The following is a 17,561-nucleotide window of genomic DNA, read 5'->3' as shown; positions in this document are numbered from 1 at the left end:
TATTAAATGCTGAAGAAGAAGGGGGGGGGGAGTTCATTTCTCTGATGGTCTTTTATTTGGGGGCTGGTTTGTTGCATCAGTCATATACCTTTATTTTGTGATCACGGCTACATTTAGCCAAACAGCAGATTACATATATTTATAGCCAAGTCGTTACCGTCAAATTCAAACAATCCTTAAGCAGTGGGAAGTGCAAGCTTTTAAAATCTAAATTAATTTCCCTTAGCAAGATTAGTGCACCTACATGGCAAAGCCTAACTGAAAACTCACATCTATTGCTTTTTTATGAGAGGTGTAGCCCTTTAATTTTTTTTATGTACTGAAAAGCACTCACTGCAGTAAAACTAAGCTGCTGCCTTCCTTACCAAAAGCTTTGGCATTAGTCAATGAATGCTATTTTGCTGTCAAGAAACAAGCAATAATGAAGAACCTCGAGTTAGATCCATACCAAGATTCAATACCAGTACAGCTCCCAAAAAATTAAGATTTGTTTTTTATTTTTGACATAAGGTCAATCACTCGATCCCAGGAAAGTCAAGAAAAACCAAAGACCACTATTGCAACAGCGCACGTCCAACCCGAACAGAAAAATGCAATAAAAGGGAAGGGCTTTCCTTCTACTGATAACTGCTTCCACAATACACTGCATGCCTCCTGTAACCAGAGTCATTTATGCGCTCATACCGTATCTAAAATTCTAAGAGTACAATTTTATACATTTAGTTTTGGCTACTCTCTTTCTTGAGTTTAGCTAAGGGTGCTACGTGCTGCTACAAGATGGGTAACCTGAAGCAACGGCAGCACCGACCAGTGAACATCAAGCCAGCAAGGGCAAGCTGAACTCCTATCAAACCGCATATCCATTTCGGCTGCCTACAACCATCTCCATCTGGCCTCCCAAACCTCTGCCTCTTCCACCACTCCCTACGTTTTATTATAATGCACAGCAACTTGCTACTGTTCTGTCCCGATCTGCTGCGTTTCTTTAAGACACTACACGTTGATGCACATGTGCGAGCAGAAGAACTCGAGCTAGGACTGGTACGGCTACAATGAACGTAAGCAACAGGAACACCGGGGAGGGGACAGGTTTGAGGGAAGGAGGGAACAATTTGGCCACAGCGGGATTAAACACTGCATCGCAGCAGCGCCTCAAGACCAAACAAGATGGCCACAAAAACAATCATGTTGGAGGGATTCCTGAATTCCATCTCCACCGGAAATAATCAGAAATACCAGGATTAAATAAATCCTACTTTGTAGATGTCTGGGGGGGGGGGCTGTATGGATTCCTGATGGTGCACAAACTGCATTGGGGGCTTAATCTCTGGAGAACAGCAATGGCAATATCACTGTACTCCGGCCGATGAGGCTTCAACACGTGTCACAGTGTGCCCAGGAACCCTCCCCACAGAGGTCCTGAATACCCATGCTGCTTACTCACAGAAGTATCAAATGCTGGGAATCATCACAGAGGTCCCTGGATGCTGTGGAAAGCAAGAGCTGCAGCACCAGAGCCCCAAGCCCTATTTCTAGGAGAACTCACCGCTATTCTCCCTTACCTATGGCAAAAACGGCACTGGGCGGGCTTGAGGCCACACTGCCAAGTCCTGGATCAGGTTGGGCTTCAGTGTCTGGGAGCTGCTCTGGAATGCACTAGCCGAGGCCTAAAACCAAATTGCTGATCTGCAAACTCCACCTCCCATTGCACAGTTTGCCCCACCCGTAGAAAGGGATGCTTACAGCCGAACATGATGTCAGTGTCCTCCGCCTGCCTATGTATGGTAGAAATAATATTCGAGAGACCGTGCAACTGTTCTGCACGTAGCATTTTCATGGCTTCTCTTTCTCCCCCTCCATCTTGGTATCAGGACCTCTACTTCTCTGCCTGCCCCATGGAGCCCAAACGAACAAGTTTTGCATCATCTGCGATACAAAGGCTGAGAGCCGGCAGAGATGGAGCATGATCAGGAATAATTCGTTATTCTCTCATCACCGCACTCAAGGGTAGCAAAGGGAACTTCAAAGGGAAACAAGCCGCTCAATTTACCTAGCCCTTGGGCCATTAATCAAGACCTTCGTAGTAATTAATCAAGGTACTTTTAGACACAAAAGGATCTGGCTGCATTGACACCCCTGCCAACTGGAGACCTAACCTCAGAGTAGCATTCTCAGATAAAAGAGTCTTCCTTCCCAACAGGCCTGCTGGAATCTCCTTGAGAAATTCCAGCTCAATGAGATGAATAATTTAGCTTCCAACACACCTCTGCCCTGAGATTTACAAATGTTCCCAAAGACCTGGGAACGGCTTCCTCCTCAGCTTCAACCCGCCAAGCCAGGAGCATGTCCGTCAACTCACCCGGATCTCCTTCCCATTCTCCGAGCCCAGAAAAGAGCATTCACTTCTTTTCAACACTTACGCCCTATCCCTAAGGCCCAAACCCACCTCAAAGCGGGTGCTTCTGCTGCCATTAACAGAAACTTCCTTCGGGCACACATTATGTACCTCCCTGTGCTTGGGTTTTGGTGGCATGCGCTTGGTGTGTTTCGCTTGGCCTCATGCCCGGTTTGCTATACTCCCTCTGAGGTCAAGTACGCAACCAGACCCACATTGCTGTGCTTCCCCCTTTTGGATTGTCCCTTGCTTGGACGCGTAGATCTCCGCTGGATCCTGCTCGGATGGGTGGCTATAATCCCTTTCTTCAGTCTCTTGCTTTCACTTTTTAGCCTTTTTCCTCCCTCCTCCTCCTCCTCCTCTTCCTCCTCAAGTGATAGATGTTGTAAAGTGTGTCGGGGGGGGGGGGGAGAGTCCTGAGCATTATTATTGTATGCTTGTTATTATTATGACTGAGCAGGCTTATTATTTCCCTCCATAAACACTGATTTTATCATATTCAGGGTCTCCGAACTAGAAGCTCTATCAGAAGATCCCTTTATAATCTTGATATGTAACATTGCCCAGATTCGGTGCATTCCCTTAAACCAGCAGCTTGTATAAGTGACTGGTAGTGGAAGAAGTCTTTACTCCTTGTGCTCAGGCTACCAACTGGCAACTGGGCACATTCACACAAACGGATGTCTAAAGTATATGTGCCTTCCCGAACCCACATGATAACAGAGAAGCAACATAAGCAGGGACTCTGGTAACTGCTACTTGAACTGTAGTAATGTTTTTTTTAAAAAAAATGTAAAGATAAATGCAGATTTAATTACTACTGGACTGTCAAAAACGCATGCAAACGGTTCTGAAGTTGATAGACGACTGCTTACTCTTAAATACAGGATTAGATGAAACACCTGATTTTGTAGACAGCCCCATTAAAATGAAGTGGACGTTTAATGAAGCTGATTGCGTAAACATACTAGACAAAACCTGTTATGCAGCCATTCTCCATACCCAAACAGAGCTTTGCACTTTCCCATCAAATCAGCTCGTGAAATCTTTTAGAACGGCATCGCTATGAAGCACTTTAGGTCTTTGATTATTTTATCTAGGCAATATAGCATTTTTAAAGCAATTAGCACAAGTAAAACAACGGTAGAAACATTTTAGCTGTACATACAGAGATTAAAAAAAAACCTTTGGAATTTAAATCTTACGAATTCATTATATATCCTAAATGTAAACAAAGCCATATGGAAGCAGTAAATTTGAATCCTTAATTTGATACAACAGGGTAAGTTTAAAAAGCATACCATCAGTTTTTCATATAAACATTATTCAGCTGACAACGCAGGAATATATTGCCCAAACAATTTTACATTTTTTATTACATGAGTGTAAAGACCCCCGTGCTTCTTTAAGGCATCGTTATAGATGGATATGTAATAAAGAAGGTCTAGATCAGTTCTAGAATTCTTTTCTTCAGGCTTCTACTTCAAAACCCTTTGCACGATTACCAGTCATCTGTTTATGGCTTCATTGTTCGCAAGAACTATGCACTTTATCTCTTTGTATACAATTTATTGTCACGTACCCAGGTGTCAGCTTGAATGGGCCTGATGTTGCTTAGTAACACCTCTTCATAGTTTCCATAATCACAGAACTTAACAACTGCAGTTGTCCCAGAGGAATGAAGAGCTTCAATTTCTGCCCGATAAAACTGGAAAAGAGAACATCTTTTAGGGATTTGTGTATCTTAACGACAAGCAAACAATACCACACTACCAACAGTCAATGCATGAGCTGTGAAAAATTGTCAAAAGCCAAACATACACCTTGTATTTAGCATGCAAAACTTAAGAGCATACTCTTCTCCTCCCCCTCCCCCCAGAAATAAGTAGATCATGTCAGAGATGCTATATTTCCTCTTTTAAAATGTCTTCTATCCAAGTGATCTCTTGTATGGAGATAGCTTTTATCCACAGATACGTTAACAACCACTTTTAATGACATGCGCTAACGTCACCTTTCGTTTTAGGCTATTTCTGGCTCGTGTTGTATTTTAGGCTCGTGTTGTACTACAAAATAAGGATTCTAGAGAACTGTTCACTCTCTCTCTAAAACATCTTACATTTCTTTCACTCTGTGTGTGCGCGTGCGTGTGATGAGCCATCAAGTCGCCTTCGACTCATGGCAACTCTAAGAATTAAAGACCCCCAAACATCCTATTGTTAATAGACTTGCTCAGAACTGCAAACTGGAGGGCGTGGCTTCTTTTACTGAGTCAAGCCATCTCGTTTTATGTCTCCCTCCCTCCTTTCCTACTGCCTTCTACTTTTCCTAGCATTACTGACTTTTCCATAGAGCATACTAGACATCCCTTTCTTTCACTACTGAAAGATACACTTAACGGTTTCCAGGTGAATATACTATTTATTTACGTATGTATCCTCTTTACTCCCTAACGGGGGCCCAGAGTAGCATAGATCTGCTTTGTCCTCACAACCACCACCCTGTGAGGTTGGCCGAGAAAGGGTGACTGCCCAAAAGGAACCCAGTGAAGCTCTGTGGCAGAAAGGATTCAATCATGGGATGTCCAGATCCCAGTCCAATGCTACAGCACTGCCGCATTTACTGAAGTTTACTGAATTTTGCCGAATAAATTCAGTAAACTTAAATTTGGTCGTATGGAACTTATTCGGCAATGCATATTTAAATTCAGTAACACAGCATTTTACCAAATCAGGTAACATTCGGTAATTTTTTATAGAATACCAAACCCAAATTGCACATCTCTACTAATGACTATAACACTTATTGACTGAAGGATACATACAGAGCGATCCTAAGTAGAATTCCTCCAGTCTTTGCCCATCGATTTCAATGGTCTTAGACTGGAGTAATTCTGCTTAGAATCAGGGCTTGTTTTCTGGAAAAAATTGTGATGGAACTCAGTGGGTTGCCCTCGGAGAAACTGGTCACATGGCTGGTGGCCCCGCCCCCTGATCTCCAGACAGAGGGGAGTTTAGATTGCCCTCTGCGTGGTGCCACCAGCCATGTGACCAGTTTCAAGAGGTTCCGGAACTCTGTTCCACCGCGTTCCCCCTGAAAAAAAGCCCTGCTTAGAATTGTGCTGATGATGAGCTAAAGTATTCTCACCCTTATTCAACAGTTTATAGAGGAAACTAAGTGGCTGCATGTCTTCCTTGGAGCTAACCAATGTCAGTGAATAATGTGAGTAATTTAATAAAGACCCTCACCATCTGATTTGCACATATTATGCCAATGACATTTTTAAATGGAATTTCGTATTCCTCAACATGCAATGTTATAGTGATAAAAATAAATTTGTTCATTGCACATTGTTCTTAAGTGCTACTTACTTTCTCAATTGGATAAGAAAACATAAAACCAAGGAGTGATTTGTTTGTCAAAAGAATGAAAATCTTTCCCAACAACCACATGGACCGACAGTTCATCCACTGAACGGAACAACCATATTTGTTACTTTTGTGTTGAATAGGACATACCTTGTTATCTTCCCAGTAAAGGGCAAAGCATTCATCCCCCGGCTGCCAGCTTTTTCCATACTCCCCTGAATTGCATGGTTCCAACATTTTTTCTGGCTTAATGGGCCCAGATCTCTTCTTGGGTCCAGTATCATAATACATTTTTACATCAAATGATGTAGCCATATTGGGTGTAGGTAATTTAATAGGTCCAACTCTCCGCCCTTTCTGAAAATGTTCCATATCACCATTTGGTATAGTACTAAAACGATCAGTTCTAACAGGGTTTTGATACTCCATGTTCATACCGAAGTGCTGCTCATTTTTTAAGGTAGTTAATGGTTCATTCGCTAGCATTAGTGTTTTCCTATCGTAGAAATTGTCGGGCTGATGCATTTGGCTTTCCCTACTTCCGGGTTTCTGATTGTTGTTTTCAGGTGCATCGTGAACCGCAGAGTTGTCTTTCATTTCCATGATTGACGCAACTTTTCCTTGTCTGTTTTGCAACGGGTTGTCCCTCCGCTTGAAATGGAAGTCACCGGGGTGGACAGTTGTAGGGTACATGAGATCTTTTCGAGGATAAAGTCTATCACACTTATTTCTCTCTTCAGGCCAAGGATCAGGGCCCAAGGAATTCTGCCTTTCGGCAGCTTTGGCTCTTAACAGCCCACTCCCTTCCCCAACATGCCTCAGACTCTGGTTTTCTCTCTGGAAACGAGGGGGCTTCTCGTTCCGTGGCTGTCTATCGTTTCGGGGAGTGTGCCTCTGATGGTTGTAACCTTTTATGCCATTTTGCTCGGTGTTCAGTACTCTGTGTTGTCCCTGATGCGGCGACGGTATCTGCGACTTCGGTTCTAGAAAACAAAAACACAAGCCAATTAGTAGCACAACTAATCTGTCTCAATCGAGGACAGTTAAAGCATTCGAGGCATTTAATTAGGAAACAGAAATGAGGTTATCCATCTGGCAGGAAAATAACACATGGTGGTTAAAGTTCTGCTCTAGCTCAAAACTCGTACAAAACTGCTATTCACAAAGAAAACTGAGGGACGACGACACTTAATACATATGATCAAGGCATGGAGGAAAGCAATCATGTATCTGTATGAAATATGTTAATAAGGCATGTAGGAGGCTACTCAGAATCAATAGTTAGCAGTAACTGGAATTACAAGAGTAACAAGAGTTAAAAGAAATGGGATACAATCCAACCAAAGCTATGCACTTTAAAACAGGCTTGCAAAACATGTCAACTGACTCCTTACTTGACAGTGTTTACATATTCTCAAATCTTTTTAAGATGTATATGCTGGGCACATGCTGGCATCCAGCAAACAAAAAGGAATAAACTGATTTAGGAAAGTGCAAGCGTGTTATCACCTCCAACTATCAGATTTCTCAGGTTCACTGAAAACCTCTTTCCACACTAATGCAGGCATGTCTTGCTAGGTGGCCGCCACTGAAAAATGTTATTGCACTGGTTGTTGAAACACAACGTTATCAGCAAAATTAAGCATCTATTGTTCCTACTGATGTCAATGAGACATTAAACGTATACTTTAATCCCTACCAATCATAAAAGATGCAAGCATATTCGGCTTGCCATTCCCTTCCCGCCCCCTCACCTTCCCGCCGCCCCCCCCCCGCCCCATTCTCCTGGCTATCAGAAGGGAAGGCACAAGGGAGAGAGGTCTGTGTGTGCACTCCACCGCCCCCCCCCCCGCTGCTTCCCGCACCCCTAGAGCAGATACAGTTGGCAGCATGTAGTTTTGCAGCATTACTGAATCTGCCCCAGAATGGTGCTGGGCACCTGAACAAGTAGCTCCCTTGCTAACAAAGGACATTGTAACTAAATAAAAGTAAGGAGCCAGCCAGGTCTGGGCGTCGTGGAATATTTTAGGACTATTTGACTGCGGACATCCAGCTTGTCAACTGGCCAGCATGCATACGCTGTTAAAAAGGGCAGTTTGTGAAGTAAATGTATCAATCAAGTCAAAAAGAGTTTTGGGCCAGTCCCTCAGGGCTAAGTTCCCATGAACCTCAAAAAGCTCGGCAACCTGCCCACCCAATTTGAGTTAAGTTTTCATAAGACACTGACGCACAGAATCTCAAAATGCTGAGCTCTGTACTTGTATGGCAAGGTATCAGACAGGTAGTGAGAGCGCCAGAGGTTCTGGTGAGACCAAAAGAAAACAAAGCATTTACAAAGCTGTCCACACTGAAAGCCAGTGTGGTGCAGTGGTTAGAGTGTCAGAGACACCCAGGTTCGAATCTCAGCTGTGCCATGGAAGCTGACCAGGTGACCTTGGGCCAGTCACACACCCTCGGCCTAACTTACCTCACAGGGTCATGGTGAGGATAAAATGGAGCACAGAATGTTGTACACCACCTTGGATCCCCACAGGGTAGAAACAGGGTCGGATCGAGGGGGGGGGGTAGTCTGCCCCCGGCGCCACCAGGAAGGGGCGCTGGGAGCAGCTGCCAGAGGGTGCAGGCAGCAGCCCCCCGCGCTGCCTTTTGCCTGCCCCACAGGACAGGGGGCGGCCGGCTTGCCGCGCACCCCGTCCTGCAGGGCAGGTAAAAGGCAGTGCGGAGGGCTGCAGGGCCGCCCGCGCCATTCGCCTGCCCTGCAGGACAGGGGGCAGCCGGCCACCCCGTGTCCTGTGGGGCAGGCAAATGGTGCGGGTGGCCACGCTGCCTTTTGCCTGCCCTGCAGGGCAGAGGATGCACGGCAAGCCAGCCGCCCCGTCCTGCAGGGCAGGCAAAAGGCAGCTCGCGGGGCTGAGAGGCCGCCCGCGCCATTCGCCTCCCTGCAGGGAGGCGAATGGCGCGGGCAGCTTCCCAGCCCTGCACGCTGCCTCCGCCGTTCCGCCCTGCGTGATGACGTCACTGAAGTGACGTCATCACACAGCGCGGGGAGCGCACGCGAGGTGGTCAGCCTAGGGTTGCCCTGGGCGCGGGCAACCCTAGATCCGGCACTGGGTAGAAAGGAGGGGTATAAAGGAAGTAAAAGAAACAAATATTAAGCACACAGAAAGAATACTGTGAGGCTAACAGTCCTTTCAGTCAAATCAGTATTACCTCTATAACGAAGATGGCATGTTTGCCCTACCTAATGGCACAGGAGATGACATTTGAACTGGGGACTTCCTGTCTTACACTTTTCATTCTTTGCTTGAGCACTAAAGGACAGCTCTCGGTTATATGTGAGGCTGTTGATGATAAGCATAACGAAATGGATTGCGTAAGACAAGCACTGACAATAGTGCTTTCTGTGCCCACAAGTCCAACCGCTCTGTGTTGGCAGCAGAAGTCTGCATCTGAAAATGGCAGCAGCACAAAAGTTAAACCTTATTCCAGTTTTTTAATTCGCAACTGCGCCTTCCCCCCAAATGCGGCAGGATCTGATCTCCCTGAATCTACATCTCATTTGCCCCAAACTCGCGTTATTCGATAAAGTTCTCATCTAGGAGAAACATACGGAAGCTATCAGCACTTCTTTCTGCCATGTTAAAGGAAACCAAATAGGAACTTCTCTGGTGTCCACCGGCCTTATTCTTCATCCAGGATGACGTTATCTAGAACTTGGGGAAAGGTGGTATCGTTTGCTAGACAGTGCTAACAAAATTTGACATTTTAGAGTGATGACATGTTTAGTTGCACAGTTAAACCTTCCTTCAGTTATTATGGTAGGTATAATTCTGGGGGAAATGGTTTGGAAAACATTTCAGACCCTTCACGAAATAGCAGACAGGTACAATTTCATTTTCAGCAGATAGTTTTAAGATGACGAGCATTTCCCCTTTAAACCGTCAATCTTTTATTTAGGTTGGCACAGATCTGGGAGTATGAACCCATCGTGTTGAACTAAGCTTTCTAAAGGAAGCCACAGAAATTCAGTGGGTTGGAAGCATCTCAGGATGTTAATAAAAATCAATGTTTATTTAGCAGATGAGAGATTTTCAAATCCAAAATCCCCGTCATACAGTCTGACGTGGTAGGATAAGATGGACTGAACCAAATGCACAATCCGAGTTAGTAACACTGGTTTGTGAAACCACCCAAATCAAGAGACCCCAAGCACTCCAGAGGTCCAATGCTAACCTCGAACGCAATTCAATAAGCAGACAGAACTAACCTCAGAATAAAATCGCTGGTATGTAAAGCAAAGTGGGTGTCTACATAAAGTTACATGTCAATTGTGTAGAATGCTACGTGCAATTAATAATGAAGTTAAGAAGGGAGCGCTGATCTTTAAATCGGTAAAACTCATGCAAGCACTATTAACAGCTTACTGAAATAAAAACAGGATGCTTGCTTTTGTGGCTAGAATAAACTCTACGTAATATGGCGAAGAGTATACTTTTCCCTTTCTTCTCCCTCGATGCTTGCCCTACTTGAATACATATGGAGAACAGAATACCTTTCTTTCTCTTCTCTTCCACCCCTCACCCCACTCTAGTACATAAAATGGAGAACAGACTATCTTTCCTTCTCTCCTCCCTCGTCCCTTGCCCCACCCCAATACATAATATGGAAAACTGAGCACCTTCCTTGCTCTTCCCCTCCAACCTCTGCACTGATTCTGTCTTCCCTTTCTTTTTGGTTTGCTCAACCAACAATTGGTTGTTATTACCAAAGTGACAAGAAATGGTTGCTGATAGCCAAAAAAAAAAAGTCATCGTCAAGGGGCACCTTAAATGCTGTAAGGCCTTTAATGTGCCACCAGAGTTTTGTTTTGTTTTGCTACAACTGACTAACATGGCCACTCTTTGGGAGGAAGGAATATGTGCATGAGAGAAAAGGAAGACGTGATAGTTAAGCAACTGTCTTTCATCTGAACCATCTCTGTGTATGAGATTGACATGGATTTAAGACGCTCAAATGATACAGATGGGAGAATGGATGTATTGTATGGCAATGTCTACACTGTTTCTGCTCCTCTCCCAAGACGTTCATGGAGGAATCAGGGCAAGTTTCATCCAACCTTTTATCGTTACTCCATAGTTGGCCTGTGCCTCAGAGCTCACCATTTTGTAAACTCCCAAGCAGGGTTTTTTTCTGGGAAAAGAGGGGGTGGAACTGAGTGGGTTACCCTCGGAGAAAATGCAGAGCGATTCTAAGTAGAATTTCTCCAGTCTAAGCCCATTGATTTCAATGGTCTCAGACTGGAGTAATTCTGCTTAGAATCAGGGTTTTTTTTCTGGGAAAAGAGGTGGTGGAACTCAGTGGGTTGCCCTTGGAGAAAATGGTCACATGGCTGGTGGCCCCGCCCCCTGATCTCCAGACAGAGAGGAGTTTAGATTGCCCTCCATGCCGCTCAGTGGTGCAGAGGGCAATCTGAACTCCCCTCTGTCTGGAGATCAGGGGGCGGGGCCACCGGCCATGTGACCATTTTCAAGAGGTGTCGGAATGCCGTTCCACTGCGTTCCAGCTGAAAAAAAGCCCTGCTCCCAAGACTGAAAAGTCTTATTTGCTGTTATCACTCCTACCTAGCTAGAAAAAGGGCAGCATGTTAGGAGGACAAAAAGAAACACAAACAGAATACAAAATGACCCACTAGACTTAGGAAGACACTGGGACGGGGGGAGGTTGGGATGTGGGATTCATGAGACATATGGAGTCACTGAAGCGAAACAGAAGGAGCAGACAGGGTGCAAAGATGGCTTGAGGATGCAGAGAAAAAAAGCATTAAAGGACCTGGAGGAAGAGCAAACAATGAATTATAACAACCCAAAAGAAGTTTTTCTGCAGTTAGACAAAATAAAGAGTCCAGTTAGCACCTTTAAGACTAACCAACCTTATTGTAGCATAAGCTTTCGAGAACCACAGCTCTCTTGGTCAGATGCACGGAGGGTAAGAAGAAACTGGCCAGATATATATAGGTGGTAAGGGGAGGGGGGAGTAGATGCAATCAGTGGCTTCTGATAATGGGATCAATTTGCTTCTGTTAATGAAATCAGTTACTTCTGATAATGAGATAACCATTCATAGTCTCTATTCGATCCAAGTCTGTACAGAGCAGATGAACATTGTTGGCACATGAGGGCATATATCATGTTGGAGGATGAGCAGCTGTAAGAGCCAGAGATAGTGTAGTAGATGCCATTGGGTCCTGTATTCATATTTCCTGGGTAGATATGAGGGCAGAATTGGCATCTGGGTCTGTTGCAGGGTCTGGTACCTGTGATGGTGACTCTGCTAGCCAATTCATGGTTGTTAGTGAGAAGTCTGCTCTGTACATTGGACAAACCAGCCAACCTCTGCACAAAAGAATAAATGGACACAAATCTGACATTAAAAATGGCAACATCCAGAAACCACTTCAATCTACCAGGACATTCCATCAAGGACTTAAAGGTCACCATAGTTCTACAGAAACCTTTCAAAAATAAAATCCAACAGGAAGCTGCTGAATTGGAATTCATATGTAAATTTGACTCAGTCAGACTTGGATAGGAATAGAGACTATGAATGGTTATCTCATCATCAGAAGTAACTGATTTCATTAACGGAAGCAAACTGATCTCATTATCAGAAGCAACTGATTTGCATCTACTCCCCCCTCCCCTCACCACCTATATATATATGGCCAGTTTCTTCTTACCCTCCATGCATCTGACGAAGAGAACTGTGGTTCTCGAAAGCTTATGCTACAGTAAGCTTGGTTAGTCTTAAAGGTGCTTCTGGACTCTTTTCTATTTTGCTACTACAGACTAACACGGCTAACTCCTCAGCAGTCAGACAGCGTATGCTGCAGTTACGAAGCTCACCAAACACAGAGCAAAAGATAGTGCTTCTGCTCCTACGGCAGAACAGAATGTCAAGAGGATCAAACCTTCACTGTGTAATTGCAATCAAGAAGATAATACACAGTTCAAGTGACTTCTTGAAGCCCCTCTTTTCATCGCATAGTACTGAATAGCCCCCACTCCCACATACTTCTGTGAAGTGAAAGTTTTGATTACTCTGAATGAAGATGAACCTCTTCTGCAGTGACTGCATTCTCCAACCTTATCGTCTGTGGGCAAGGTGAAAAGCAAACCCTCATAGGTTTGTATCGGTCTCCGGTTCTGTACCGATCTCCCATGGAAGGATGCACTCCAGTCTTTTTGGCTCACAAGTGATGGGAGAATTTTATTCTGCGTGTGCAACTGAATACAGGTTTGGATGAATAGCAGTTTCTCCAGGTAGAAATGTAATGTGGAAGGGTAATGACGAGCACACATCCTGCTAAGTGGGAAAATAAAGGCTACATTCTAGAGAAGTCTATATTACCAAGTCAGCTTTTCCAGTTATGTCTGGCCAGTTTCTTCTTACCGTCCATGCATCTGACGAAGAGAACTGTGGTTCTCGAAAGCTTAGGCTACAGTAAGCTTGGTTAGTCTTAAAGGTGCTACTGGACTCTGACTAACACAACCCTTAGCCATAGGAATACACACTCTAGGATTGACAATTCTATTGTTTGTTTCTGATGATGGACGTGTACTCGCACTGTCGCCACAGGCAAAAGGATTTCTTCCAGTTTACTCCTTCCACTGTAAATCTTCACTTTGCTCTTTATAACATTCTTCAAGGAGCACAGACTCACAGGAACACAGTTTGGAATGGCTCTCAATGAAACGCAGCAAGAAGCAGAGGTGGGGAACTCTCGCTCTGCAAGCTCTCTTCACAGATCTCATACCACTGTGTTGCACGCCACCCCCTATGTATTTAGGACATCACATCCAGAACTGACGACAGCGATCCTCCAAGCCCAGCCTCAGGTACTAAACTCAATGCAAGTCTCAATACACGCAGGATGTGAGAAGTTCATTGTGTGATTCTAAGCAGAAGAAATTGCCAAGGCTTAAGTGACCTGAATGCTTCCCGACCGATCCAAGTAGCTGTGAGATTCATGGAGGTAGCTGTAAATAATGACCGTCGACAAGACTGAGTCTGGAGCACAGGTAAGTTTAGCCCTGTTAACTCCTAGTCTTGATAGAGGTGTTTTTTTAACTATTAAGACTTATCAAATGTTTTTCCATTGAAAAGCACAAACAATGAATAAAACCAATACACAGAGTATTGATGTACTGTATCAAATAACAAAGAATTGCATCAAAACAGGGAGTTTATTTTTATTTTGTTTTGATTTGATTTGATTAATTTAGAGTTGGATCCAGATTCAATTTTCTGGGGCGAGGTAACATCCACCAATTTCCTCTTCCTGCAGCAGACCCCCCAATTTGCCGCTCATGCCATTCTCGAGGATCCCCCGTTCCCCCAGAAGCACCATTTTGGGGAGGTCAGTGGGCTGCAACAGAAGGGGGAAGCAGGAACGTCTGGATCCAACCCAGTCAGGATTTGGCATTGCTGATGCTGCTACCAGTGTCAAGAAAAACACCAAGGGGCCCACTGCAACAGTTAAGTAACAAGGAAGACTTAAAAGTAAACACGAGAGCATACTCACAATTGTGGTCCTTACATAGCTTTATATAAAGTGCAAAGTGCAATATAGAATTCATAAATAAGAAAGGATTCACATATTGATATCTCTATTATAGTAACAGTCTACAACCAAGGTCATTTGCCTACCTTGCGGCTCCCAGCTGGGGCGATAGGCTGGCCGTGGCCTGGATGGGCAGCGTGGGCTTGCCCGGTGGCCACCTCGCCCTCCCAGGCTGAGAGGAGCCAGGAGCTTGGCCAGACTGCGGCAGCTCGCACTTCCCCAGTGGCTTCCCCTTGTTCCAGCAACAGCACAAACTTAAAGTGCCCCCCACACCACTTGCAAGCAGCGTGGGGGGCACTTTAAATTTTAAATCCCTACCTAGTGGGCCCCCTAGGAGCCCACTAGTCAGCTGGAGCAATGGCGTAGGGTTTAAAGCCCCGAAGCTTTCTGAAGTGACCCGAATTGCTTCAGAAAGCTTTGATTTGGGATTCCCGAATTGGATCAGCAATGCTGATTTCCAATTTGGAAATCTCGAGTCTTTACAAACAGGGTCCGATTTTGGTGTTCATCCCAAATCGGAAACCCGAATCACACACCCCTAATCATAACTCTAATCTCTCCCCATCCCATCATTGCCAGCTTTCCTTTCCACTCCTCCACCCCGCTCCAGCTGCCCTCTTCTTCCAAAGGGAAGGAGCCACGGCCTAGTGGTAGATCATCACACTGGCATGCAGATGGTCCCATGTTTTCAAAATTTATTTTATTTACATTTTTATACCCTTTTCTCAGTGAGACTCAAGGCAGATTACACAGTATAAGTAAATATGATCCGTGGCTGGGACATTCAATAAATAATACAATAGAGTATAGGATTCAGAAATTTGGAAACAAGCAGAAATCTGATACTGAACAGAAAGGAACATAAGCAAGTTGACATGACGTATTACACAATGTGGAAATGATCCAGAAGAAACATACTTACAGTAATAGACAGTGCACAGTAGTATAGTCTACAGTCATCTCCTATTAAAAGGATCAGGGAGTAGGTGATATGAAAGACTCTATAATGACACCCTGAAGAACGGCTGCCAATCTGAGCAGACAGTACTAACTCTGATAGACCAATGGCCTGACTCAGTATAAGGAACAAAGAGTAAGAAAACAGGGGTACCATGGAAGAAGTTGTTTTATTCAAATATACTACCCTTACACATTTTGCTGGCACTTTTTTGGTGGGGGGCCCTGTATATTAATATCAGATGCTTTCCACGGGTGCCTTCCAATTTGGTGTGAGAGCCAGTTTGGTGTAGTGGTTAAGAGCAGTGGGACTCTAATCTGGAGAACCGAGCTTGATTCCCCACTCCTCCTCTTGAAGCCAGCTGGGTGACCTTGGGTCAGTCACAGCTTTCTTGGAGCTCTCTCAGCCTCACCCACCTCACAGGGTGACTGTTGTGAGGATAATAATAACACACTTTATAAACTGCTCTGAGTGGGCATTGTTGTCCTGAACAGCGGTATATAAATCGAATGTTGTTGTTATTGTTATTATTATTTCTGACTCTGGGAGAAACTGTTGCGGTGGAAAAGACCTGATATTACTATACAGACCCCCTTGAAGAAGCATCAGCAAAATCTATTACTATTCAGAGCCGCCATTTCTGTTTTCTTTCCTCATGATCACACCTAAATTATCATTTCCAACCTTAGGCCCATATTCAGGGACCTGCAACAATGAATCCACTAGATCCTTTTTCCGTCCGCAACAAAGCTCATTAGATTTTTGACCCACGCTCCTCTCGAACCCCGTGCCCCCCTCTGCCATTTACGTACCTTCTACTGTGAGAGTACCCATTTTAGACTCCAGAAAGTCAAACAATGTGCTTGGAGCAGAAGGCCTGGTGTTGCCCATCTCCTCTTCATCTTCTGGCCGGGTCCGGCCTCTGCCTTTTCCTTTCCCTAGAGATAAACCACATAAACTAATGAGTCGTGGTCAAATAAAATGATCCCAAAAGATGAAGCAATTTGAAATGTTATTACAATTCGTCAAGCTACATTTCTTTATCCAGGAGATGACATGAAACACAATTAGAGTTCCCATTATTTAAGAGCAAAAAATGTGCTCAAAACTCAAATGCTGGGAGAATTCTCCTACTTAGTATTGTCAATGACATCAATATTAAAGTCATCATCCTTGCGTGAAACACCAACTTACAACAATTGCAAACCCAGTTATAGTTCATCATGACAATACTAACTATTAAAAAGACTATTATGTTACTCTCAGAAAGAAAATTTTAATCTATTCACAAGTGTCACTAATATGCCCCGGGTTTCTCAAAATGATGGCATGTGTAGCCCATTTGGCAAAAATAAAATGTTTGCATTGGATTTTCAATTCAGAACAAACCCCATCAGTAAACATAGACGCTAGTGCATGACAGACTTACTCTGGGACTGCATAAAAGAGCGTTGACTTTGCTGTAACCATTGAGCATCCCTCCTGCGTGCCATATGCTAGCCAGCTTGCCACTGCTATGTGAACCAGCTATCCTAATCCCAGCGGAATTTGTTAATGCAATCTCTTGTTTTGTCCCAGTGTTGTTCTTTATGCAGAGATGTTTCAAAACACTACCTATATGCTATCTGGATATCATGCTTTAAGAAGGAGGCAGACAGAATAGAATGGGTTCCAAGCAGACCAATAAAGATGGCCGGGGTCTGGAACTCGGGTCCTATGAGGAAAGGCAGAAAAAACTGCTGGGGGCGCGTGATTAAGGACCGTCATATGGAAGGGGGCAAGGACGTGTACTCTGCTGCTCCCAAGAGCAAGTCTATACCTAAAGCTGTAAGCAGTCAGCCCAGCCTCTGCCATTTTAACAGCAGTTTTTATATGGCTGCTTCTGATATTAACAGTGTTCAGGCCTCTGGAGTTTAAAATGGCTGCTGTGTGGCCACCAGAGAGCCTCTAACAGTTGCTACGTCCCACCCGGGAGAATATGGCACGCCTAGAATGCCGCACAGGAATGCAGAGTGATTGAGAAGCAATTGGATTTACTATCTCTCCAGCCCCACCGGTGCCCAGTGCAACAAAGGCCGCCCAGAGTCACCCCCACTTAGCACATTCCTCTCCCTCTTCCCGTGATGAGATCTCCTGCCCATGATTGAGGAGCTAATCAAATGACATTCATAAGTAGAGACAGTCGTTCCTGGGAGAGAACAGTCCCTCCCGAAAAGTACT

General features: G+C 44.5%; 1 protein-coding gene across 2 annotated transcripts in view; it reads right to left on the bottom strand.

The window, feature by feature from the left end:
* The window catches only part of TDRD3 (tudor domain containing 3), a 124,719-nt gene that overhangs the window by 47,223 nt on the left and 59,935 nt on the right, over positions 1-17,561 (bottom strand). For both annotated transcript variants that reach the window (XM_054973385.1, XM_054973386.1), the window contains exons 10-12: positions 16,154-16,279; positions 5,914-6,746; positions 3,978-4,103 (exon numbers count right to left, since the gene is read on the bottom strand). In XM_054973385.1, the coding sequence (XP_054829360.1) occupies positions 3,978-4,103; positions 5,914-6,746; positions 16,154-16,279 (1,085 nt within the window). The remainder of the gene's footprint in view (positions 1-3,977; positions 4,104-5,913; positions 6,747-16,153; positions 16,280-17,561) is intronic.

This window comes from Eublepharis macularius, chromosome 3 (assembly GCF_028583425.1).
Source record: "Eublepharis macularius isolate TG4126 chromosome 3, MPM_Emac_v1.0, whole genome shotgun sequence".
In the NCBI taxonomy this organism is placed as follows: domain Eukaryota; kingdom Metazoa; phylum Chordata; class Lepidosauria; order Squamata; family Eublepharidae; genus Eublepharis; species Eublepharis macularius.
The sequence above is the reverse complement of the archived record's forward strand: the minus strand, read 5'-3'. Positions and strand labels throughout refer to the sequence as shown.